Genomic DNA, 14,291 nt, shown 5'->3' on the forward strand with positions numbered 1-14,291 from the left:
TAATCATACTGTAAGCCCACTAAAAACAGATAAACGGTTGGTGGATAAACGTTTCTTTCTTTCATTTTTTCTTTATTTTTTTGTACATTGGTTGCTGCTTTCACAGACAGGAATAGGTTGGACGTGCTGTTCTTTTTGTTCCTACCTCACAGTCTAGCCTGTAGCAACAGTCACACAACAATATCACAACACTGCCAACAAAATAAAATCTAAATCATATTACCAAGTCAGTTTATCTAGTCCACAGTCTTAAAATCTTACCTCTTAGATTAGTGGTATAATCTCTCAATTCTTCCTGTCTCTATTCACACCACTGGAAGAAACAGTGATGTGATAGAAAGGTTTTCTGTCTTTTAATAGAGAACATGCCTTCAACTAAGAGGCTATAAAAGATTCGATTTTGTCTGGAAAAATAAGATTTTAAGACCAAACATGACAACAAATGACAGATAAAGTTGGAGAAGGTTTTAAAAAGAAAACCTTTTAGATAGCAGAAAAGCAGCAGTACCGTCTCAACCTTGTGTTTCTTTTTTAAAGATCACACTAACTCACAAGCAAAAACTACACACTAGATAACAACACTTACATACATACACCCATTTTTACCAAAGTGTAGTACTGTACTGCTGTAACTAATGACTGAAAAGCAGGACAGAGTGCTTGACATACCTCAGTTAAACATACAAATGCTTTTTCTGGGTATGTTTAACGGCTAATACTGGGTTTTAATGTGTTTACTGTGTCTATCAACAGTCTAATGGGATGAGCAGTTATTAAACTGTGAGGTGGGGGTCATTTTATCAATGATGGTGGGGAGGGTGTGAACTCCTGTGATGAGAGGAGCACATGGAGGTAAACAGACATGAGAAAAGAAGAAAAAAAAGAGGGTGTGGACAAGAGGAGGAGAGAGGAGAAGAAAGAGAGGTGTGGCACAACAGGTGGTACATACTGCCAGGTGGGTCCCAGGGGCGTGGCGAGGGTGGCTCCGCTATCAGACAGCACACACAAGAGGAGGTGGGCAAAACATTAGCAGTGAGCATCGAAATCAGGAGAAAGGGAAGACAGAAAAGGAGAGCAGAATCTGAAGAAGGATGAGTCAGTTGATATTCTGCATTATATTTCTGTCAATGAAAAGACCAAAACCAACAATGTGTTCATCCTGCTTGTCAACGCACACATGTGTCATCATTACCAGACAGAGACATCGACTGTATGGAAACTACCACAAAATGTGGTTTTTAGTCATTTTAATACTTAACGGCTGTCTGTATGTGGACAGGAGGAAACAGTCATGTGATAGAAAGTCTTTCAAACTTTTAATACTGAAAAAGTAAAAGGTTAGATTTTGTCTGGAAAAACAACAAATGGCAGATATGTGTCATTTGTATAAAGCCACAAACTTTACAGGTGTGTAGCTGATATCAGGCATAGCATTAGTTTTATACAAGCCATGGAGACCAGATCAGCTTTGTCAGCTGATCTCAATGACAACACACTTTTTCTTTCCTTCTTCACATTTAAATGGCAAATCTCACATCAATGCCACGTCTGTTGTCATTGATACCCACTTTGTTTTGTATAGGGGCCTCACTGCAGCTCTCTCTGCGTCTGGCTGCAATATCATGCCATGCCATCAAGTCGAAATTATTGCAGATGGAATAACAATCTTCTTTTTGATCAAAGCGATCCGGACTCCTGACTGAAATGAAGGCTGAGTTCAAAGATGGATGTGGTAGGAACTCACTGAATACTTTGGTCTGAGCATAAGCATGGTGATGGGCACTGCAGCTGGTGTGAATCATGTCCTGAATTTGAAATTAACTTTGCCCATATGTGTGGTGGCTCACAGTAGCGTATGGTGTTCAGGTGGGAGGAGAGGATCTAACAGGGGGGAGGTGCTCAAAACCAGGCTTAGGGGTGATGAGAACAATGTCCTATAACATGTTCTGCTCAATCTGTTGCCAGTCTTATGATTTTTTTGCAATAAGAATAAGGTGCAGTTGATGTGTTCAAATGCTTTTAAAAGACAATTAAGTAGAAAAGTGTACAAAATTGTCTCTTTATCATGTGTTCACATTGTTCTGCTTTGTGACTTCCAAGAGAAGCTGCTTCTTCTGTAATGTTGCCTCCTTGGAGTATTTTTATTTACCACAAACTCATGTATATTTCACTTCACTAAGCCCTATTGCAATCGGCACCTCTGTATGTACACCAGCTACATTTGACATTTTTTTGTGTCTTTAAAAACATTAAAAGAGCATCAAAAATGTGTATTGATATCCCGCTAAATACGACATTTGCAGTATTTACTCATACTTGATTCATCTTTGCTCTAAAAACAAGTATTAGAAAAAGTGTAAAATATTAATCTATGAACTTGCACATTGTTGGGTTTGATCCTTTGCAAAAACTTCTTAACAGAAATGAAAAACAGAGTAACTCCAGCCTGGTCCGTTAAAATAGAGAGAGCGTGAGAAATCAAAATGCAACATAAACATAAGGAAAGCACATGTTACGTGTTGTGGAAGAGAGCAGAACGACAGAGACAGACACACAAACGCAGACAGGCAAACGGCAAGGCTAAACTGACAAGATCTGACAGGTGGAAAAATCCAGAAACACAGAAATGATGGACAGAAAATTTATCTTAACATGACATCCATATGCAGCAGCCACGAGCAGCTACTGTAACTCACAAAAGTGAAATAATTAATAATGGTTGCTAAAAAAGTGCATGTCATAAAAATGAACAAATTAGTGCAGTCACGCAAAACTCCGACGTTCTTGTAGGTGAGCGTGATTACAGTAAATATCATAAAAATGTAAGAAAATTATAGGACTTTAAAATTTCAACTAGACCAGTCAGCATCAAACTGGTTTCCTTGACAACAAGCCAGTTTGATTTTTATGCCAGCTTTTTCAATCTGCATCGCAAAAACAAAAACTGAAAGATACCCTAATTTTAATGTTATATAATAATCATGCAGCATATGGTTTATGACCTTTTCTAATATAACTATGTAAAGTGTTAACATTTGTCTCTAAATTGACTGCACTACAGTCACATGACTTCACCACCTAACCTTCTATGTTAGCTATGATATAGCTTCTCATTCAGCTGTTTGGTAGCAGACCTATTTTTATGTTCTAGAATGAAATGCGTAGTGTATTTAATGTAAAATCTTTGACGTTTACATTAAATACACTTATCAATTCATGCATTTAACAACAAACTCGCTGTTTTAGAGACAACTGAACTGGAGTAACTGGTGCAAAATGCCAAATCATTTCTGGGTTTTAAGACCCATCCCTGCAGCACTCTACACTCATAGAAATGCATATTATAAAATACTTTATTTTAGTGTTTTGGTTGCAGGAGATATAAACTTAAAGTTAAACATCTTAGGTAATGTGCTTAGCTGTTTCCATTCAGACATTTACAAAAGAAAAGCATTACTGTCATGTCTGTGCATTATGTGAGCTTTTAATATCTGAGACGTCATATCTAAGGTTTATCTATCACTTTTCTTTAAAAGAGATTTCAAGCTTGTCATGCTTTAAGAACTCTCAGTGCTGTATCTCATCTGGTTATTGCCTTGGTAATATCATTGCCTTTTCTACATCAGTACAAATTAACAAAACCTTCTATCGCATCAAAGGTAGAGTAAATTGTTGTTTCTACACTGGATGCATTTTAGTTAATGGATCTGGTAACGAGCGAGCTATGATCAAAGTACAGAAACCAAAAAATTAGACGCAGTATTTTATAGTTCCAAATATTTTTGTCCCTGCAAGGTGTGATAGCTCCTCTCAGTTAGTGTGAAGCTGCTTCCTGTTAACTAATTTCCTCTATCTGCATATTTATTGTATCTTTTATTCTTTACACATCTCCATGCTGAATTTCCTCCTTGGTAAAATATCTGAAATTCTCAGGGGAGGTCAACAGGCTGAATTGATGCGGACTGACAGAGAGCCACTGCTTCCGGCTGCATTCTCTAACCAGTAACCCTTCAGCAGCCCAGCAGCCTTTTTCAGTCCATGTTTTCTAAAAAAAATAAAAAGTTGCACAATTTCTGGACTAAAACAAGAATCTAGAAAACAAAAAAGTATTGTAAGATTCTTCCTGTGAGTAGTAAAACAAGAGGCATGACCTCATGAGCACCAGAGAGCTTACGTAGTATTCAGCATTTAGTCGGGGAAGAGAGGCTGCTCTGCAGTGACCTTCCAGGCTGGGATATGCCTCTGCATCTGAAGTGTTCTCCACCTGCTTCAGTTCAACCTGTTCCTAAAGGAAAGACAACACAGGCATACGTGCATATACTTAGAGTGTATGTTATATAATAAACATTTTAATGACTGTGATTTTTTTACCTGAGGTCTTGTTAAATTTTGCACATCCTCCGACTGGCCTCTCTGCAGCTTTCTTCGACTTTTGGGCCTCTGTGAAGCCTGAGAAACATCTCCAGACTGGGAATGTTTTATGGCAGTCCTCTGGTTGAGTCTGTGCAAGAAACAAAGACTCTGACTGTAATATCGGATGCTGTCAGCGGTGCAGTGTCAAGGAGGTTTTACTTCAGGTCTGTAGTTTAATTCCAGTCATTCTGAGCCTGCTGGATTCAGATGAACTCATTGATTTCAGTTTGATTTCCTCAAATAAAACTGTAAACAGTTCAAACCCTGCTAGGTTATAATGGCCAGGGATGTGGTTGAATATGAACAGGAAAAAGAAATCAAAATAACTCAATCTGGCTGCCGTTGTATCTGGTTTGCCTGCAAATGTTTCACAGATCAAAAGTTTATGGCTTTTTCTGAGCATCTGTTTGTGCAACGTGCATCGTGTGGAGAACCTCGAACAATCTGAGTCAGCTGTCTAATGAGGGAGTAATTCTTTGCAATGATATTCTTTGCAATGCTGATGACTCCCAGCTTGTCATTCCTTCATTTGGAACACATAGATAAAGTCACTTACATTGTGTCCTTGTTAATCAAGGTGTTGGTGTTGGTGGTGGTAGCTGTCGAGGCCACTGGTTTCTTTTCAGGCTCAGGTGAGAGGACTTGTTTGGGCCTGGAGAACGGTGGTTCTATTTCCTGTATGTGAGTGAATGGCAGTACAGGACGGAACAAGGACCCCAATTTACTCTGGAGAAAGAAGGATAGCAGAGAGTTGAAAAAACATCAGTGGAGAAAATATTAAAGCTAGTATAATTATATTTAAATCTACTTATTAACACATCTAACACGTACAAAGGTTAATGCTATAGACTTTTTTTTTCATCTTGATTATGAGCCAACCATCATTTCCTGTTAGGAAATGATGGTTGAAACACATGCAAAAAGGCATGCAAATATTTAAGGCAAAAACAGAATTTGTATAGTTTTATCAAGGTTGAAAGTCAGTATTTGGTACAACCACCTTTATTCTTTAACACAGCTTGAACTCTCTAAGACAAACTTTCTTCAACTAGTCTTCAGAAATAGTTCTCCGGGCTTCTTGAAAGACACTGAAAGCTCTTATTTGGATGTTGGCAGATGATCCCACACTGCTTCAATACTGTTGAGGTCTGGGCTCCTCTGAGGCCGATTCATGACTGATAGTGTTTCATTGTGTGTTTTTCTATCCAGGTATGCTTTTACTGCACTGGCGTTGTGTTTGGGATCATTATCCTGCTGAAAAATGAAGCCACTCCCAATCAAGTGCTTTCCAGATGTTAATGCATGATGGATCAAAATCTGATGGTACTTTTCTGATTTCATCAGATTTGACCACACCCCATACACCACTGGCTTAAATGCAATGAAACTGAGCAATGACAGAGCCTTTAATGTGTTTTACAGATGGCTGTAGACACTCACTGTTGTCCTCCAATTGTCCGGTTTCCAGTGCAGTGTAAGTGTTTTGCTAATAGTTCTTTTGGAACAGTTTGATATTGGGCATTTAGTGGGAAATGGGATCGAATTATGTCTTTTTGTTACCGATTGCTAGTAACAAAGTGCCTATACATACAACTAAAAACATAAAGAAGAAGGGGTGGCGCAAGACTTTTACACAGCAACGTAAATGCAACTAAACAAAACCAAAATCTGTAAAACCAAAAGACTAATTCTCATCATTAAAGACGACACTTTCAAACAACCTGATTTAAAAAAAATCCCTTTTCTGAATTCAAATAGCAGCAGCTTTGTTTCTGTGTTTTGTTTCTTTTCCTTTTACTTGAATCCTTCAATTTGTCAAATATCAAAAATCAATGTGTCAAGTAATACTCTGAACACAAGTCTAAAAAGGACCAAAAGAAGGAAGGAATTCAAGAGGCAAGGATACCAAAGAAAGGTGAGCTTTAATTTTAACATGAATAAACAGGAAGGAACAAAAAACCCAGAAACAGCCTGAAGCAAACAAACAAAAGTGAAGGTTGGCAAACAAAAGCATGGGAAGTGACTAAGGCTGGATGATCAGGAAAAACTACACAAAAATAATATAACCTCACAATGACTTAGAATAAAACTGGAAAGAAACAAAGGAGATGAACACACAGTGGGACGCAAACAGGTTGGATAAAGAAGAGGGTACACAGGCTGCTAAACAGATGGACTGACATCTAACCAGGGGAACAGGGGACTATAAATACACAAGGAACAAACACAAAACAGGTGCAACCAGTGAGGGCAAGGCAGACAATGGGTGTGACCAAATAGTCTCATTTGCTTAGGATTTTTTCTAACTGGATGAAGTGAGCTGGAGATAATAACGCATGGCTGAATTTTGCTTCGTGATGTACCTGAGGTCCATCTGAAGAATTCTGCTGCTGGAGTCTCTTAGCACGATTCTGCTTATAGAAGTCGTAGATCATTAGAGCCGCATAGACTTTCCCCACAGTCAGCTCGTTATCTAGAAGAGACAAGTGAGAGACAGTTCCTCCAAGTAAGCAGCAGATGGCGACAGAGGAGCAGCAACTCGGGGGGTGAGACTGCAACAGTTTGCAGCAGGATTACTCGAGCAAAACAAAAGAAAACACACGGCAACAAAAACTAATCATCTTATGAAGTAGTTAGTGCACAGTCCACTAGTGACTAGGTAACCGTACAGTGATTTTTAACTTTTTATGGCGAGTATGTCTTCGCAACAGATGTGTTTCTCTTTAATGTTCTCACCACAGTAGACACCTTTTTTTTTTTACTTTAAAAACTAAAATCTGTATATCTCAATAACAGAATTTATTTTATCATTTTAAACTGTTTGTTTTCTTTAATCTAACCTAACTTTCAAGCTCAAGCAAGAGTGATAAGATAGAAGGAAACAGCCATAGCAAAAACAAAACTTAAAAGGTAAAGTGAGTAAAAATAAAAACCATATAACCAGCAAGAACTAGTAAATCCCATCAAAACCCGCACACAGCTGTAGCTCACATTTATGCGGCGTCACCAGCAGGTCCATGGTCTTCTGTGACAAGTTGGGCCACACTCGGTTTATTTCCCTCTTCAGGTCAGCATCGCACAAACGCTGTGCCAGCAAGCCTGAGGATGAGCCCACAAACATGTCACATCGCATCTGCACCAGAGAGTTCAGCGCCATTCACATTCACATCAAAGCTGTCAGGGCAGCTGCAAGGGATTCTGGCTTTTGTAGTTTTAGTCTCACCAGATGCCAGCTTGATCTCCAGGGCTGTGCGAATCAAGGCCATCAGGGTGGAGGTGAAATGCACTGTGTTGTCATCCGCAATTGGCATGTTCATCTTCACCAATCGCTACACAACAAATTAAAGGATTGCTTATCAATGCTGGATTTATCTAATTTTAAAAGATTAAGAAACACCAGAACAACAAAGATTTGTTTTCATTAACTGGTATGATGATCTACAGTTACATGCTGTGGCACCAAATAATGATTCATGACTATGTTATTTAATATAGACATGATAAGAATGACAAGAGATGCCCATCACAACAGATAAAACAGAAAAATGCAGCAAATGCATCGACTAGAGAATCATTAGTGAGTAAAAGAGTAAATATTTGGGGTGAGGTTAATAAAATAACTTTTGACTCCTATGTTTACTGTAAAATTAAAGTAAAAATGCAAAAAAAATATTTGAAAAAAGATAAATCAGTCATCACTTTGAATTATTTTAGTCCATCCAAATAAAGATTCACCCTCTTTTGCCACAACCTAACAGCAGTAAACAGAGCCGTTTATGGCTGCTGTCGTTGCTACGAGACTGCTACGTGGCACAGTTCTCCAAAAACCGAAAATATGATTAACTTATAATGCTAAGCACTGTGAGCCTTCACTGCTGCTGCTGCTGCTGGAAACACGCAGCAGCATGTCCTTCGTTCTCGAAATAGTCACTTAAGGAGGAGAAAGGAAAGGTCGCTGGTTGGCACGCAGCTCTTTAATCAGTTTGACAGAAAAACCAACCATCAAAATGTTAATGTGCTGAAAATGCTGCAAAAGATAAAAATCAAGCCGGTATTTTCTATGTGCTTATGGTCTGTGGGGTTTATTCCTGCTATAATGTCCTAAAAACACCGAGCAAGGAACAGAAGACGGGGAATTTTGTTTAAAAAAATACACAAAAAAGGTTCTCGCTTGGTGTATTTAACTTTCACTGAAGCTGCACATTAATTTTATCTGAACATTCAAATGCTTTTTTGCCATAGACTGTACATAAAAGTTATACATAGCCATTATCACTCAACAGTTAATGAGATTCTTTTGTGAAACTTCAAACTCAGCAATTTTGCTGTTGCCGTATTGCCATTTCAAAACTGGATGACTGAGTAGCAGACCTGACTGAAACCAGTGTTTGAGATGACACACTTCCTTTTGCATTCATAGGAGTTCCCCCTGGTGGTCACAGGAAAGAATGCAGGTTTAAGGCACTACATCCATCTTTTATATACATTCTATGGTTCTGTGGTTTCACTTGTCCTCCATCACTTTAGGGCTAAATTACCTTATAGTTAAATTACAATAGATACTTTTTTTCTATAAGGAAAAAAAGTCCAAGTCAAATTTTAGTAAAATTAAAAACTGCACCAACTTTCACTCTGTATTTTTCTCCTACTTGTTCACACCCAACCTGTAATGGTTCTATTTTCTAAATAAAGAATCCAGAGAACCATTTGATTACAGTGATAAATTATTATTGTTCTATGTGAGAACAATGTGAAACTATTTAAATTGGAAATTTGTTTATAATAGAGCTTCCACAACCTCAATTTGCCAGCACCATCAAAATAAGAATATTGGTTGGTTTAAACCAGTCAACCATTTCCAATCAGCTGGCTTCCAAACCTTTTTTAATGATAAGTTTCTTTGTCTTTAAACATGAAAGAACAGGTCACTGCACCAGCATAAAAGAAATTAAATTTCACTTAGTTCTGGAAAGCCTTGCTGACATAATAAACTAATTAACTAATGACATTGATTATTACTTTTAATAGTTTAATGGCAGATTCTGAGGATTTGCTGCTTTTCTCTGTTCCATATTATTCAAAATTGATTGTATTTAGAATTCTAGACAAAATTGGCACTTACAATGCAAGCTTCAGGTCCACTCTCAATACTTTCAAATTAAAAAGTATTTAAAATTGCTATTAGTAGCAATTGCTTGGCAGCGCTAAATATCAGATTTTAAAAAACAAACAGCCATTTTAAAGAACATTCACTGAATTAATTTTTCATCCATTGTAAAAAAAGAAGAAACCAGTCAGCATAAATCCATGCCAGTGCAGCAATGCAATGATTCATGTACACATGCATTGATGAATATATAATAGGGGTGGTGGAAGCATGCATGTATTGCATGTATGACTTTGAACTGCACCTGGAGAAAGTTCAGAGACAGCAGAAAAACAGGAAAGCTATAATTGATGGTTTTCACTTTCTTCAAGTGAAATGGACACAACACAGATATACAGAAAGAAGATGAAGAGATGGAGCGATTAGAGGCGAGTAAGAGGAGAATGAGGAGGAGGAGGGGGAGTTAGTGCCTGGACTGTAGAAAACATTGACACATATGAAGTCTTGCTTCTGTAGTTCTCAGAAACAGACTGAATAAGAATAAAAGCTGAAGACACAAGATGAAGAAACACACCATCAAAAAGGTGCTAGATGCTGTTATGCAGAAAACATACGTGCAAAGACATAAGCTGCACATATTGGCCACAAAGAATGGAAAATAGAGAGAAAAAGAAATCCTCAGAGAGGATACAATGTCAAAAGGGAGAGTGATGCTTTGCCTAAAGTCAGAACATAAAAGTGTAAACTAACGGGTAACAGGGACAACTGTGACTAGGATGATAACGTGTTCTTTAGAAACAAAGGGAGGTTAACAAAGAGTGTGATCAACAGCAAAGTGGTGGGAGTGAAGAAATGGAAATATAAAAATGCTAGCCTTGCTCTCAAGTGGACCGCTGCTCTCGCTTTGTTCATGTCTTTCCATTCCGATTCACAAAAACAAGAGTTATATTTGGAGATGCAGCCACGTCAGACCCAGACATTTTTAACTGGGGCAAGGGCAGGGCTGCTTTAAATCTGATTCATTTCGACAGTTGCGCACATACTGGAACCACTCACATTAAGTCTGCATGCTAAGAGGTTAGCAGCCAGCACAGGGACTACCTGAGGATTGTCGAGGTATATACATATACTTGACTCCCACTTGACAAGGATAAAAGGTGTTCTAATCACAGGACACATGGGAAAGGCTCTCTTTTATTCCGTTCAGTGATAAGATGATGGTGAAAATGTTTTAAAATGACTCATTTTGCAGGAATGAGAGATTCCTCAATAAATCCTTTTTAGCACATGAATCCAGATGGGATCCTTCAAGAAAAAAAATCGCTAAATATTCTCTCTCTTTTTACAAATTTTTTTTTCATGAACCAGTAGTGATGGGATTTCCGGCTCTTTTTAGAGAACCGGCTCTTTCAGCTCCAAACCGGCTCTTCGGGTTGTTTTGTTGCTTTAATTAATTTATTATTAACAATAATATAAAATTATGCACAAAAGGAATTACTTTTTTTTTTTACTATTTATATATGTTTATATATAAACATATATGCTGTGGCCCCTAGAGACAAAACACGTACAAACTCCAAAACACATTTCTAGCGTTAACTGAACTTCAAAACAGAGCTACTAGATCACTTAAATTACATAATTGAAAGCATATGTGTATTGTTTGTGTATTTATACACAAGCACTCATATATATTTTCAAATAATTAAAAAAAAAAATTATTCATTTACCTGTTACTACCACACACCAAATCCGGTCGTTGGTACTTGCTGGCTTGTGTAGTAGCCACTAGGTAACAAAAGCTCAACACTGTGCCCAGCATCCTGGAGCACTTCTGTTGTCTTTTGTACGTGTTTTGAGTTTTTACGTGCTTCGGAGTTTTTACGTGTTTTGGAGTTTGTACGTGCTTTGTCTCTAGGGGCCACCGTAAATATACTTTTATTTATTCACTCCACATAAAATGTAATAAATAAATCATATAATACTAAAAAAAAAAACTATTCACATTTCAACTTTTAACTATTTAAATTTTCAGCTTTTTTTTCCCTTTTAAACAAATTTAAAGTGAAACAACATAAAACACTGCAAACCACAACACAATTAAATATAAATTAAAATATGAAAACAAAAAGAAGATGCACATTCTCTGTCATATGGGCCTGCATGACTGACTTTCTGAATCCTTTATCATCTGCAACTGAAAATAGTTGTGGATGATTACTATACCTTTCTAATGTGATGTTGTTGTCCCTGGCTCTCTTTCTCTCTCTCTCTCCTTCCGGCTCTGTTCCTGTGCTACTGCGAGTGTAACTACCGCCCCTCCCCCCTCTTCCCAGCGCAAAGCACAAAGCTCGCATGCAGAGTGAAGAGGCTATGGTTTAACAAATCACCAAATCTGGTACAATTTTCTCTATATGAACATAAAGTGTCAACCGGATTTCACCAAAGCCATCAGGAAAAGAAATCCAATTTAATGGTGATTTATCTGGATGTTGTCATCCCTTAAGGCCTGTTGGAAACCTGGCAGATAATCAAAACACCAGGGTTTTTTTTACCATTTATCTTGTGGGGTATATCTTTAAAGGTATTTTCTTGATCTTACAGACATCAACAGTATTTCCAAAGTAACAAAATAATTGTCTGGGGAACAACTCGTCCTCTTATTCACTGAGTGTTTGTGTGGATCTTTGCACCCCTTTTTTCTTTTAAACCAAACATTTCCAGATGCAGATGACCCACAGCTGGATTATCCTAGAGGTTGTCTGTTACTTGCTACTTGACCATATCACAGAATGGCATGCATTAAGTTCATAAATGGTGTTCAGTCTCCACTAATCCTTGAGAAAAATATCTCATCCAAATGGCTAGATGTTCTTTCCTCACAAGTTAGTCGCTATCTTTATTTTTCTGTTAATTGGTGCTTGGCAGATGGTGTACAGTGGATTTAGCAGAGCGTGTTCGCTGAAAACAGCAACCTGCTGCTGGAAACAGGGGTGCCAAGACAGCCATAAAACCAAAACAATAAGCAAAAGCTCTGTGGAGTTGCAGAATACATAATAATTTTCTGTGGTGTCAACATAGAAAGTAACGACAGGTTTAACTATCAAACAGAAAAAAACACATTTTAGTTGATGCTGATGCCATTTTAATAACCAATACCTCCTATTTTCCAATGGAGACTTTGTGAATATGATGCTTTCCTCATCTCTCTGATTTATTTCTATTTATTACTGTTGCCTGGCCCTCTGGAGCAGACGAACAAAATGCACAGAAAACCCTCACAGAACAGGACAAGCCCAGAGAGCCACACAAGTAGACAGAAAGAACATCAGAACAGCAGGCCAGAAGATATCAGCTTTGACACACTGACAGAAGCCTGAAGATGTTTGACAGGTGAGCACAGGCAACCTGCAGTGGCTGCAGGAAGAAGGGATAAGGAAGGAGGAAGATGTGATTCTACCTTATAGGCGACTCGGGGCGGACATTTCTTTCCCAAACCTAGTGGAGGGGACATGTCCCGAAGCATCTCGTACATATCCCGGTAAGCTATGCGGCCACTTGTCAGGGAAAGGTTGGTAGGAGACCATGGGAGGAAGGATGAAGTTTCCCCAGGTGAGGAGGTGGAGTGGTAAAAGAAGAATGGGAAGTTATAACAGAAAGTGGCCAAACCAAAAAAAAAAAAAAAGGGAGAGGAAACACAGAAATCCTTGTTAATAAGATTTCCAGGATATGATGACCAGGAATGCCATCCTAGTTGAATTTACAGATTCAGGAATGGATTCCAGAGAAGGAAGGAGGGGAGGATGATCCAGAGGATTGCCTGTACAAAGATGAAAGGTTCCCAGTGGAAGGTATGCTTTAACAAATCTGAGTACATTTTTCTTTAAAGGAATACTCCTTGAAAAAACAATCTGTTTCAAGTAAATATTATTGCCTGTAACAAATTTTTAAAAGGTGAATGTAGAAAGTTTGAAGGCTACTTTACAAAAGCTGCAATGACATTATATTATATTATTTAAATAAATGCAGAAGTACCTGAAGACATTTATAAGAATAGTTTAGTGTACTTCCTTTCTTCTTTTCCATAATTCTGGGTCAGTGTAATATATTATCTATAAATCATAATCTGAAGTGGTCGTTACCAGCGGTACAAACAGTTGACAGGGTGTATTTCTGCAGTAGTCAGGGCGCACGTGAAGAGATTTACTAAACTAGTCTTAAAAAGTAAACAAGTGTAGTGGAAAAGTTAAGATGTTCTCATACCTAGAGCTGGATTACTCCAGTCTGACTCAGTTGACCCGGCTACTCTGCTGTATCACAGGATACATACATTTATGGTTATATAGCTACAGCGTTTAGCTCAAACCTGTAGCATACACCTGGTAGTTGAGTCAGATCGAGGTCGAGCCACGTTCTCACCATAACAGAACGTCTCTAGAGTGCATCTGGGAGGGGACAATCCAAGGGTGTTAGTGTTTCTATGGTTTTGATCTGCCTGAGCACCACTATTGTGTTCATGTGCGCACAAATCGACTGAACAGCACCAACTATGAAGATACCAAAGAGTAATGGATAAGCAGCTGTTATGGACTACCAAAATAAATGCTTAAATTATTTAAACAGATTTTTAAAAAATGATCAAAAAGTAATTAAAAACATTTTCACTAAAAACATTGCTAGCAGTTGCTATTGGTAGCTAAAAGTATGTAAACTGAAAATAAAACATCTTAGCTAAATAATGTTTTACAGATAAAAAAGATTAATTGTTAGA

At 37.9% G+C, this 14,291-nt stretch overlaps 1 protein-coding gene across 1 annotated transcript in view; it reads right to left on the minus strand.

The window, feature by feature from the left end:
• cacna1bb (calcium channel, voltage-dependent, N type, alpha 1B subunit, b) overlaps window positions 1-14,291 on the minus strand; it is a 242,922-nt gene that overhangs the window by 9,897 nt on the left and 218,734 nt on the right. Inside the window, exons 45-51 of the mRNA XM_040000034.1 lie at window positions 7,637-7,742; window positions 7,405-7,512; window positions 6,777-6,886; window positions 4,970-5,139; window positions 4,372-4,501; window positions 4,175-4,285; window positions 950-988 (exon numbers count right to left, since the gene is read on the minus strand). Coding sequence (XP_039855968.1) covers window positions 950-988; window positions 4,175-4,285; window positions 4,372-4,501; window positions 4,970-5,139; window positions 6,777-6,886; window positions 7,405-7,512; window positions 7,637-7,742 — 774 coding nt within the window. The remainder of the gene's footprint in view (window positions 1-949; window positions 989-4,174; window positions 4,286-4,371; window positions 4,502-4,969; window positions 5,140-6,776; window positions 6,887-7,404; window positions 7,513-7,636; window positions 7,743-14,291) is intronic.

This window comes from Simochromis diagramma, unplaced genomic scaffold, assembly GCF_900408965.1.
Source record: "Simochromis diagramma unplaced genomic scaffold, fSimDia1.1 OVJJ01000596.1, whole genome shotgun sequence".
Taxonomy (NCBI): domain Eukaryota; kingdom Metazoa; phylum Chordata; class Actinopteri; order Cichliformes; family Cichlidae; genus Simochromis; species Simochromis diagramma.